General features: G+C 43.9%; 1 protein-coding gene across 1 annotated transcript; it reads left to right on the forward strand.

Annotated features, from left to right (window-relative positions):
- Nucleotides 1-227: 227 nt before the first annotated feature.
- opn7a (opsin 7, group member a) lies at nucleotides 228-7,767 on the forward strand (the record flags this gene model as incomplete). The annotated part of the gene is made up of 7 exons (XM_079740042.1): nucleotides 228-240; nucleotides 1,942-1,995; nucleotides 2,848-2,988; nucleotides 3,600-3,762; nucleotides 4,223-4,350; nucleotides 6,183-6,523; nucleotides 7,138-7,767. 7 exons carry the CDS (start codon nucleotides 228-230, stop codon nucleotides 7,765-7,767), a joined length of 1,470 nt encoding a protein of 489 aa, XP_079596168.1.
- Between the last annotated feature and the right edge of the window lie 5,000 nt (nucleotides 7,768-12,767).

Raw genomic sequence — 12,767 nt, forward strand, 5'->3', positions numbered from 1 at the left:
TATAACAGACAGATGAGTAGAGAGATCTGAGTGATCCGAGGGATGACTCTTTGTACTCCAGGCTCATTTTCATTCAGCTTGTGAGCCTCAGAGGTTGGTGCGCTTGTTAACATTCTCAGATTTAGATTTCAAAATAACGAGGAATCAAGAAGTTATGTATGTAGCTTATGTACTAAAGATGGGGTTGAAGTTCTTAATTGACTACGGACTACATGTTAAAGACCGCTATGGATCCCAGAGGTAAGTATACCTCTGCAGAGGGTCATTGTTGTTGCCTGGGTTGAACGAGCAGGATAAAGGTTATTTTTGTTTACTAAAGGGGTGACCAACTACAATGACGTGTTTGCTACCCAACCATACAGTATGACCTCTCTCTCACCTGTACTGGCATTGCAAAATAAGCTCTCTGAAAACAATATAATATAATTTAATTCTTTATCGTCATTGCACAGGATACAATGAAATTGGATCGCAGTCCTCTTTCACAGTTCTCTGCCAGAGCACTTCACATCACACAATTGCCAATGTCATATATTGGCAGTTTAATTTACATGGATTTATACTTATACTACATTCATTTCGTTATAACACATCTTTATTAAATAATGGTTTCTGATTGGACAATACCGGAGGTCTGATATTTCTGTGCAGCAGACCGCTTCTATGAATTCAAGACGGGTGCTATGGACGCTAATCCCAGTCATACCAGATAATCTTTTTAGCGGAAGCAATAAAATAACTTTTTCTTTATCAATAAAATATTGATTTTTTTTTTGTTATATATTTTTCAAATATTTCATTTCGTTATTAAATCACCTTGTGGGAAGGTTAAGGCAGAACCCAGACGAGAAGCATAGTTGTCTTGAAACACCACAGTGCGGTCTATTCCTCAATGACGGCTCGACGTTATCCCCCTCCTTGAATCCTGCGTCCTCCCTCCAACATTTAAGAGGTGCTTAATTAATGTGGACATCTATAGGTGACACAAATTTATTCACTTGGAGACCGCCGATTATTTTAATTTAATGAAAGGATGGGTGAGGGTGGGGGGACAGCGTCCACTCGGGCGGGGCTGCAGCGGACAGCTGCCACAACCCAAATCTGAAATCTGCTGTTGATTGTCAAAAAGTACATGAATGAATTTCAGAATTGGAATATAAAGGTCTCTGATATTCGAAAGCTTTAATAATTCAACTTAAAGCAATGTAATTAGAATTAAATCACCCAAAAGTTTACATTATTGATTTTGCAATGGGCTACGTCATCATCTAAGCATAAACAAGGTTTCAAACTACGTTATTTAACACTTCTGTTTAATCTGTAATTTACTACATTTATAAAAAATGTATTGATGTATTGATCTAAAACAAAATAAGTCTACCTCACATGGTCATGCTTCGTAGTCTCTCATAGGATGAGAAGTAGGAGACGCAGGTTTGAAGGAAGAAAGTAGCCTGTATATTAAACATCTCAAAACATCAGATCAAAGGATCGAGTGTAACGGTTGTTAATTTGCCGTCATAACACTACGAACCTTATTGTCGCGAGCGTTACGTCGCGCGTGAGCGTCTGGTCTCCGCAGCTGGCACCAGACCGCGGGAAGAACCAGCTGTGCGCGTCAAAGACGCTCGAGCGAGACGACTTCGAAGAGCTCTGCTACCTTTTTTGTTGCCGTGTTCCTAAGAATCGCTTTCCAGTTGTCGAAATGGGGTAGATTTGTGTTTGCTGTAAAGCACAAAAGACGCGCAAACCAGATTTCTTATTTTGTATACGTATTGCTACCTGTTTCGCTATCGTGTGTCCCAAAGAATTTATGTCCAATTTTTTTAAAATAATGACGATTTCGTGTTTTCCAAAGCGACGGATAGCCTACAACGTGAACTTTGGGCAACATGCGCTCCGGCGTGGCAGTGGACCTCATCTTCACTGCCGGCACGTGAGGTGGTAGTGCGCGGGAGTCGCTGGACGGGCGCTGTCTGAAGAAGCGTTCACACGGTGAGGCCACAACGCAAAGTGAAGACTGCTCGGGTAGAAATAGCTGCATATTAGTGTCGCTAATGTGTGAATAGTTGTTAAATGTTTCTTATGAAGCTTGCTTGGAACATTTTAATAATACGAAGTATTCATTAGGGGGTTAGAATCATAGGATTTAAACTAAGGTTGTACGAGTGGTGGTTCTCCTCCATCGCTCATTTTGACCTGACTCTTTCTAGGATCGTTGATCATCTGAGATGTGACTCATTCAAACTTGTAGCCTATTTTTTCCCCATAAGCATATGCAAATATTATCGTGCTATTGTTTATAGCCCTTAAAATCTGTGATAAAAATCTTGTTCCATTAATAATTAAGCAGTATTCATGCCCTATTTTCTAACTGTTAATGTTTAAAATATTGAAGATATATTTATATATCACAAATAGCCATTGTGATATGCCTATTTTGATGAATGCGGATCCCATAACCAATCAGTAGACCAACAGTAGTATTCTTATTAGTACTAAAATGAAAACCAAAAAAGCTGAAGAGTTTGCTGAGGGCTAATGAGCATCACATGACTACAACCGAGTCTAGTTGCTTAGGAACCAGCAAAGTTTTAGAGCAACCCAATCAGGAGGTCACCTAGGCTGTCCACACCAATAATGCCAATAATGGCCATAGTCTACATGAAAAAAATACATGTTACTTTGATCAAACTGTGTGTGTGTGTGTGTGTGCATGCGTGCGTGTGCGAGCGTGCATGTGTACGTGTGTGGGCGTGTGCAAGCGTGCATGTGTGTGTGTGTGCAAGCGTGCATGTTTATGTGTGTGTGTGCAAGCGTGCATGTGTTTGTGTGTGTGTGTGTTAGTATGTGTGTCGCCGTGTGCGAGTGTGTGTGTGTGTGTATCAGTCATAATGTGGATTCAGTGGGTTGAAGACAACAGCACCTTCCACTCCACCATCCCAGAAGCAGCAGACCTGGTGGTGGCCAGCATCTACACCATCTTTGGTGAGATGTTTTGTGTCTCAAAGCGCACTTATAATTACAGTAATGTAAAGCAATTTCTTATATATTGATATATGTTATACATTGTGGGGTTATGGCAGGCTAGGGTTAGTAAATACTCCAACAAACAAACCGATCAAAGGATTTATCAGCCCCAATAATGTGTTTATGCAATTTTGGTGGCCCAATATTGTAGGTCCAGTACATATGGCTGAAAGTCTGAAAACATTGAACAGTAATACAGTTACACAAATAGAGGGACAATACCAGTGTCCTACACAAGTGAAGGCAGCAAACTCAGGAAAATGTATGATGAATAAAATCAAAGGAACTTCCACTGACTACATGTGTATTCTTATTGATTGAAGCTTTTTTTCTCAAACCTGCCACTAGTAAATAGAAAAAATGAAAAACATAAAGTTATTCACTTTTTACACATGCATACACCCAGAGGGCCAGCTATTAATTTACTTTATTGTGTTTTAAAGTAGATATCTCTTTTATATTATATAGCCCTGCTATTTAAAGTGAAATAGTAGAAAGCAAATAGAAATATTAAATATGTATGTGTGTGTGTGTGTGTGTGTGTGTGAATGCGTGCTTGTCTCTCTTAGGTGTTTGTTCTTTACTAGGCAACGGCATGCTACTGTACGTGTCCTACGAGAAGAGGTCGGTGCTGAAGCCGGCCGAGTTCTTCATCATCAACCTGGCGGTCAGCGACCTGGGCATGACCCTGAGTCTGTACCCTCTGGCCGTCACCTCCAGTATCTACCACAGGTATATGCACACACACACACGCACGCACATACACACATACACACACACGCTCGCCCGCACGCACACACACACACGCACACACGCTCGCCTGCACGCACACACACACGCCATGCACACACACACACACACACGCACGCATGCACATGCACACACACACTTAAAATGACCATTGAGTCGCTTTCCTCCTGTGTCACTCCATATTCAGGCTCGGTCAGACATCTTTAACCAGCTACCACAGACGTGGTCATAAAGAAACAAGGGCACTAACTTGGGAATGGTTGATACTAATATAAACTATCCAAGCAATATGGTAAGCCATTATAACAATATTATACAAAAATGTAAAATAACCGTCATCTTGCTCTCCTTTTCCCCTGTGTGTATTTGCTTGTGCATATGTGTGTGTGTGTGTGTGTGTGTGTGTGTGTGTGCATGCGCCCACGTGTGCGTTTCCTTTCAGGTGGCTGTACGGTGAGGCCGTGTGTCTCCTGTATGCGTTCTGCGGTGTGCTGTTTGGCATCTGCAGCCTGAGCACCCTGACCGTGCTCAGCACCGTGTGCTGCCTGAAGGTCTGCTACCCGCTGTACGGTGAGGCTCACACACACCCCGGCACCGCCCGCGGACCACAAGAGGGCCCCTGTGGCTCTGGTGCGGCCTTATAGGGGACGTCTTATACCACCAGGTGTGAGGAGCAGTTACCAGCCGTTTTGAAAATCGGCCTCTTGTGACATCACTAGTGGGCGTGTCCACCTAGATGCGTGCTGGATAGATCAGTCTACCAGCCTACCCAGCGGACTGTAGCTAACCTTGCTCATCTTTCCGTCACATATCTAGATGGACACGCCTAATTGTGATGTCAGAAAAGGGAGATTTTCAAAACTATAATATAATTATTATAAATATAATATGTCACCTTTAAGAACACTGTCTATCATTGTGAGAAGGATTCATGTCATGAGAGTAACTACACAATAGACCACACATGGGAACAAATTGGCATGTTAGGTATGGCAAAGATAAGTCCTTGTACTACTATTTATGGGATACTATTTGGGCAGTGTAGGCTGATCTAATAATAATATATTATTGACCATATTAAATTGGTAATGACTGCTCAACTCGGTGAAAAATATATTTTGAATGTAAAGGTATGACCACACTGAACGCGTAACCTGACGCTTGATCATTAATGTGTGTCACAAAAATGGTTCAACGCGCCTAACGCGCCTACGCAGCTAGATGAGCCCGCCCAGCGGAAGTATCTTGCTTCGCCCTGAAGGGGCTTATTTTCGATAATGACCGGCGACGTTCTATACATTATCCCGTTAATTACACGGCTACTTGCCAAAACGAAAAAATAACTTCACATGGTGTGTCTTTTTACAATTTATTCGTTACCAGCATTCGTAGTGTTGATTAGCAGAGAAATAGACAGCCAGCCAAAGACGTTGACGTCGCTTAGCAACCGAAGACGCTGGGGTTGACTAGTTACCGGACTACTACCCATGCAAGTGAACGGAGCGTTCCACGGCATTGAGAAGACCCGTGTAATAAATGCCTATAATATTTCTGTTTATGGCATAGATTTTTCCCCAGATTAGGCCAATAAAGCAATGATTAAAAAAACAACAAACGCTCGATCAAAGGCCCGGCCCAACCCGGCCCGAGGATATTGGTGGGTAATATTGGCCTGACCCGGCCTGCGGGTCGGGTCGGGTCGGGCTCAGGCTCGGTCTGAGAATATAAACTAGTGCATGACATCCTCCGTAGGCGCTCACAGCTGGGTGAGTTTCACCACCTCCTCATCGTTTCAGCACACACTGAAACGATGGCATGGTCGTCTATGTTCTTTCTGCTCCGTCTCTCTGCCAGTGACGTCGGGTCAAGCTAAACGCTTATTGGCTATCGCGGCTAAGCGTCACGCGTAGGCGCGTCAAAAGTTCAAATATTGAACCCTGCGCGTTGCTGCGTTATTTAGGTGCGTCAAATGCGTCTAACGCGCCTAACGCGCTGCTTTAGCGCGTGTAACGCATCTACACGCCTAAACCAATGGTTCCCTATGCAAAAATGCAGATTTTCAACGCCTCTAACGCGCATAACGCGTTCAGTGTGGCCGGACCTTAAGATATTAAACATAGTTTTAAAAACCTTAAAGGGAACTCATCACACTGGCTATTTTCATCTGTAAGGGAGTACTCATACGTGTGGTGAAACACTTGTGATCTTCAGCATTGAGTCAAACGTTTTATATCATTGGTACCGAGATTTCTGTTCGATGTTGGAGCATTTTGGAAAAAGCACGTAAACGTTCCAACTCCACAGGCAACTCTCCACACACACATATGAATCAGTACCACCTTATACTTGAAAACAGTAGAGCATGACGACTCCCCCTTTAACCACCAAATCAACCGTCACAGGCAAGCGCCTGAGCCCCGCCCACAGCCGCCTCCTGATTGGCTGCTGCTGGGCGTACGCGCTGCTCTTCGCCTGCTCCCCGCTCCTCCACTGGGGGGCGTACGCGCCCGAGCCCTACGGCACGGCGTGCTGCATCGACTGGCGGCGGTCGCGGCGCGAGGCCTGGGCGCGCTCCTACACGCTGGCGCTGTTTGTGCTGTGCTACGCGGCACCCTGCTGCGTCATGCTGCTCTCCTACGGCCACATCCTGCTGACGGTGCGGGAGTCGCGCCGCGCCGTGGAGCAGCACGCCTTCTCGGCCGCCAAGCGGCGTACCGGGAGCCTGCAGGCCGTCATCCTTAAGGTGGGTGTCGATACACACCGTACACCCCCCCCCCAACACACACACACACACACACACACACACACACCCTGGCCCGGCCCTTAACCACGCCATCCGTTAGCCGCTGTTGGACCCAAGGCTGATAAGGCCTTCGGTCTTGACGAATGGCTTAGTTATGGTTCGACGTCGATCCAACGCAAGGCGGTTTACGGACCCATTAAAAATGTTAACCCTGCGTCGAGGCGACGCAGCAGCATGGGCTGTGATTGGTCCGCTCACTAAAACCCGACGCAGAACCAAAACAGGTTCACGACTGCGTCGAAGCGTCTGCGTGGTGGTCATTGCGTTGTGTCGACTTGGAACCATAACTGATCCTTTAAAGTCGCAATATGTAATAATTCAACTAGCTTGTAGCTTAAACTGGCACGGACATAAAAAACACCACAAGCCAATGTAGCGTCCAAAAGTCAAACATTATGCAAATTCAAAGATCCTCGGTGCATTTGATTAATTCCTCCCCTGAGGGGGGGACTGATGAGGGCTTTCTTCATGTCAACCTTGTTTTCTGGATCTCTTTCCCTCTACCTCACCTCTTACATCTCCCCTCCGTCCTGTGTCCCCCTCGGCACCACCAGCTCAGTGTGGCCGTCTGTATCGGCTTCCTCTTGGCCTGGAGTCCCTATGCCCTGGTGTCCATGCTGGCTACCTACGGACATGTCGAGTCCCTTCCCCCCATGGCGTTCGCCGTGCCGGCGGTCTTCGCGAAGTCCTCCACACTCTACAACCCTCTGATCTACCTCCTCCTCAAACCCAACTACCGCCACCTCCTGAGCCAACGCCTTCTGGCGCAGCGAAAGAAATGCCCGCGTCTGCCCTGGCCGCCCGGCCTCTCCCTCTGCTCCTTCCTGGGCTCCTTCTCTGACCCCGCCCCCCCGTGTTCTGACTCCGCCCCCCAAGCCCAGGCAACACTGGGCCCCTCCCACTGTGACTGCGGGCAGTGCGCGGACACCTTCGAGTGTTTCAAACACTATCCTCGCTGCTGTCACGGCAACGTCAAGACCTCGCAGCCCGTACCGGGTGGGGGGTGGGGGGACCCCGGGGGCTCCCGGGGGCCTGGGCCGGGTGGGGGGTGGGTGCCTGGAGCCGGCCTGGCTCCTGTTCAGGCTGGCCTCTCGACCAATAGGAAGAGAGTAGGAGTGACGTTCTGCGATCAGAAGAACATTCGACAGGAGAGTGAGCTCCCCCTGGAAACTGTTTCCAAATAGGTCAAGACTCTCCAGAAGTCTTTCCCCGTGTACACACATAAAGGGAGAGGATACTGCTTGGTAGATTATGGTTTAAAAACAACAGTTTAAGAATCATGATTGTGAGCAAAGCATATTGCCAATGTCTATTGTTTTCTATCTTTTTTTTATGATATAGTTTAAAAAAGGCTTTGCCTACTACACTGTTTTGCTGTTGGGAGTGAATAAATCCCTTCCACTGCTGCATTGTAGGAGCATGTTTCAAAGGATTGGGGTTCAGGTTTAGCCTGGTCCTACCAGACTCTCGTACTTCATTTCATTTGTACAGAGAGTCTGGGCCTGCTCAATTGACAAACGTTAACTCACTTGAAGGCGGGTGTCTGTTGAAGTTTAAAACTATTGGATCTGCCCAGTGCCACTCTGGATCTGCCATAACCAATCGCTAACTTTTGGCCGGGAATCACGTTGCGCGCAGGCTGTAAACAAACCAAACACCGTGCGTGAAGATGTCCGTCAACGAGAGCTGACTTTATCGTCATTGATCTCAGCCACTCCCTCTGTTCGCTGATTGGACGCAGAGAATTTGGACGGAGAAAACCCAATACCGCAGGCCTAGACGTAGTACTGAAGGGAAATTTGAATTGAGCGGAAGTACTTTGGCGGGCGGAGCCAGGCTAGTTCAGTTTCAGATCCAGCGAAAAACTTAAAAAAAACTTTCGACTTGATCAATGGAAGCAGCAGATTGAGACCAAAATAGTAGAAGCAAACTGGACGACAGCCCTAGAGTTGAGGGCTGTCCACTGGGTGTCTAGGGGAGGATGAACAATATGGCTCTTCATTCAGGTCCATTTGAAAACATTGAGCTAATCCATCGAGATCACTAGTTACCTCAGCTGTGAAGAAACAACCTTGTATCTGCAACCTGCAGTCCTCTTGCTCCATTAACACCGGCATCTTGGGAACCCGCAAATCAGGGACACACAAAAACACGTGCAACAGCAACAACAGTTAAGGTTGAACCAGCAATAGCTCAGTGAGCTTGTAAAGCCACCACACACACTTAAATCCCTGTCAACGAATTAACCTCACAATAACTATAATGCATACTACGTTTTGGTGCTCTAGCTAATCTTATTTGTTTAACTTTGAGATCGCTGGTTTTTGCCGTAAGCGTACATGGGTAAATAATATATACTGTATTATGTTCATTTTAGTGTGTTATCTTTTATAGGTTTTGTTTGTGTATTTAGTGTGATGTGATGCACATTTAGAGGTTATGGTATTTATACCAATTTCCTTTTTAGAAGGTTTAATTTCCTTGAATTGGCCTGCACCTATCAAAAGGTATACTTTTACCAGTGCTCTGAACATTTCTCTTACCTTATTTCTTAACTCCGAACTAAACCTTTCAATGTGAATACAGCTTTACTGGTGTAGGCTTACATTCTAAAGAGTGTACTATCCAAACAGATTTTTCAGATAAAGCTGCATAAATCCATGGTCCGAGAGTGGAGTTGATTCAATGCTCGCGGCATTCAGTGTGAACCCATGAAGTGAGATTGTGGTTTTTGCTGATGCAGCGCTTTTCCACTAAAAAAGGTATCGGTAGTCTCCATAATCCTAATATAACTTTGAATATATTTGGGTTTATAATATTTCTATTGTGTATTTTTGATTTATTTTATGATTCATATCCACTGCAAAATAATTATATTTGAATAACATCTATTTTCCATCCATTTAATTCCTTAAACATTTGATCCCTGAAAGAAACCTAAACTGAACACGTCTGAAAAACATGTTAAAATGTAAAAAGTAAATAAAACCATCTGACCCAACACTCGAGACAGATAAATAAAAGTAATTCATTTTAGAAAGGAATTATTCATACCATCCATGGAAATTGCATTCTCGTGCTTGATCATATTTGTATTTTATGCGTTATATTATCCGTGGTAATTAAAGGAAAAGTGATATTGGCATGTCACACATGTATAATCTATTTGTTTATTCAAGATTATATTTAGGTAATTTACATGAACCAAACAAGTTTTGTTTGCCTCTTACATTTTGAGTATGTAGCGACCAAAGTGATGTGATGTGGACATGTAATAACATTCAACCTGGCATGAAGGACAGACACAATAGGTGGTTTTCAAGAACATGGCAATGAAGTGTTTATTTTCAGTTAACCAAAAAATGTACAAAAACAAACAGTTAAACAGCAGACTTAACTTCTTCCTGGATGTTTCCCCAAGACTGTAAGAGCTTGACGTCATCGCCAATGGGTCAACCTTGGCACGTAAAAAGTAAAATGTACCGTTTCGGAAGAATTAAGGAACATTCCTCTGGCCAAAAAAAAAAGGTGCTACAACTACAGCCGCATTTCATGAGCATGTGCAGAATAGTCATTCTATCTTTAGTAGATGACCATATTTTCTAATCGAAAAACGTGATCTAAAAAGAAAACAACCTGTCCGATAAAGTTGATGTGCAATACTCTTACCAGTTTATATACTCCCATTGGTCATGAGAACTAGGGTCTTGCGGAGTCTAGTGATGCCAAATAGCACCACCTACAGGTCATGTCTAATCTGCGGTGATGGTGCAGAGGACGAGGAGACACATGCAGTGTCGGTACTGATTGGTAGAACGTGGATGGATACTGCTGTATTTTTAATTTCCTACATACTTTAAGACATTTAAGGGCCAGTTAAGAATACTGTTAGCCACAAGCCAATTATCAACTTGCACCTTGTGGTCGCATTTGGTTTCACAGAAGCAAAAGTAAAAGGGCCATGATAAATAGTTGTTTTTTGTAATGCCACTTGTTGAATAAAAACAAGACAAACAAAACATTTGAAATTATTTTTTCTCTGTTGAACATACTCATCCAGTTGGCAAGAATATTTAACACTGTAAGACTTCCACTGTAAAACTTAATCAGAACAAATATTTTAAGCAGAGCATGTGCACTTAATTCAGTTTCAAAACAAACCAAATCACTTTTGATATATAATTTAAGAATACAAATTGAAAAAAAGGCCTGGAAAAAAAATCAAGGCACAAATATGAATACTGCAAAATGTAACATTGACGTTGCGCACTGGTGAACGGTGAAATTCTGAAATGTTTCGAACTTTGTATCAAATAAAAAAAATAAAAAGACCAGACAAGCTGAACAGGATCATGTGGGATCTAAAAACAGAGATCCCACCAACACCTCTCTACCAAGGACAGAGGGAGAGAGAGAGAGATAGTTGGCCGGCACCCCAGGACATTACCACCACTACTTCTGAAGATGGATCTTTACCACAAGGGACACATTGGGGCTTAACCTTTGAATGTGCCTGCGCACAGTCAAAAGTGATGAGCCACATCTTTTTATGTGTTTTTTTCCTTATTGATTTTGAGTCGTGGTCATTAGCCTGCACAGAGCACAAATCCTTGGAGTAGCAAAGCGCTACAATGTAGCACTAACTGGACAAATCCTATTTTTGACATTAGGCCTCCCAAAATATTTTGTGACATGTTATCTTTATTTTTTTACTGCTTTTGAGAGGGGTGATCATAATAACAGAATAAGTGGGCGAGAAAACCCCCATCACTTTCTCAACTTTTACTGGGCGCCGCGACCATTTGGTTTATTCTTAATCATCCCGTTTCCATCCAGTAGTGCTAGCTTTCTAGGTGTCGATCCCTGGTTATGCCAACTGCAGTGGATGTCCCAGAACTAAAGCATAGTAACCCATAAGCACCGGCAGGAAGAACACCAACAGAGTTCTGACCCAAACGGACACGTTTACCATGAGGTCAGAAACAGGTGGGGGGGGGGTAGAGAGTTTTTATAACAATGAGGCAAAAAACACAACACACAAAAATACTTTGGCACCGCTCACTTCTAAAACGAATGTCGGTCAATTAAGAACCACAGTTGCCTACCAACCAGATGGGCTGCAAACAATAAAACTGCTCTATTTGTTGTTGTGTTCCTGAACCCAGATTTATTTGGTTCAGCAGTCGCTACTTCTTCTAAGGGAACATGTGTGTAAACATCTGCGGGCTGCTCCTAAACTCAGCATTGAGAACACATTCCAAATGATAATGAGGAGGATGGAGGTTCAAATCACTTGGCTTAGAGACTCTGCGTCACCAGCACAAAAAGGCAATGGCCGCCGCGTCGTGTTTGAGATGCAGACGTCCAAATAAAACGAAATATAAAACAAACACGGTTACTATATCAAAAAACACATTGGTAAGGTCATAGCATGAATGCAAGGGTAAACATAAGGGGATAACGTGTGAAAAGGGGTTCACCATTGCCAACAAGTTTCCTTCTTTTATAGCACTCAAAGCTTTAACAAATTAAAGTTTTCATGGCCAAAGACTCACACAATGCCATTCAAGAAACACCACACATTGAAGCTAGGGTTCTCTCATTCTGGCCCATCTTATAGCCTTGTCAGCCTCAGAAAATAAGGACCACAACAAAGAATACCAACCAATATAAACACTGTCTAGACAAAGCCATGACGATCCTACTTTTGACACTTCAGTAAGGGATTGCTGTGCACCAGGGCTTAAAGTACAGCATGGCAAGGGGTTGACTTCTGTCTCATGGTTCTGGTAGCCACAAATACTGACACTCATGCACACACATTCTATCATACACACACACACACACACACATTCTCTCTCTCACACACAGACACATATTCTCTCTCTCACACACAGACACACATTCTCTCTCTCACACACACAAACACACAGCTTTGTCCACCAATTGTGACACATCCCATGTCCAGTTCCCGACCTCGCCATACGTGTGAAGGGAAAAGGCATGGTGTAGTCACACGTCTGCTACTACTGTGAAACGACTTGCTCTTTAGGTTTCCACACAGTGCACCTCAAAAGAAATAAAATGAAAAGTACCTCAACAAAAAAAAGCTCAATAGAAATATACACATCTAGAAAATTATATCATAAATTATGTTTGGGGGGAGGGGGAGGAAAAGGACCAT

This window comes from Pollachius pollachius (genome assembly GCF_949987615.1).
Source record: "Pollachius pollachius genome assembly, chromosome: 7".
In the NCBI taxonomy this organism is placed as follows: Eukaryota; Metazoa; Chordata; class Actinopteri; order Gadiformes; family Gadidae; genus Pollachius; species Pollachius pollachius.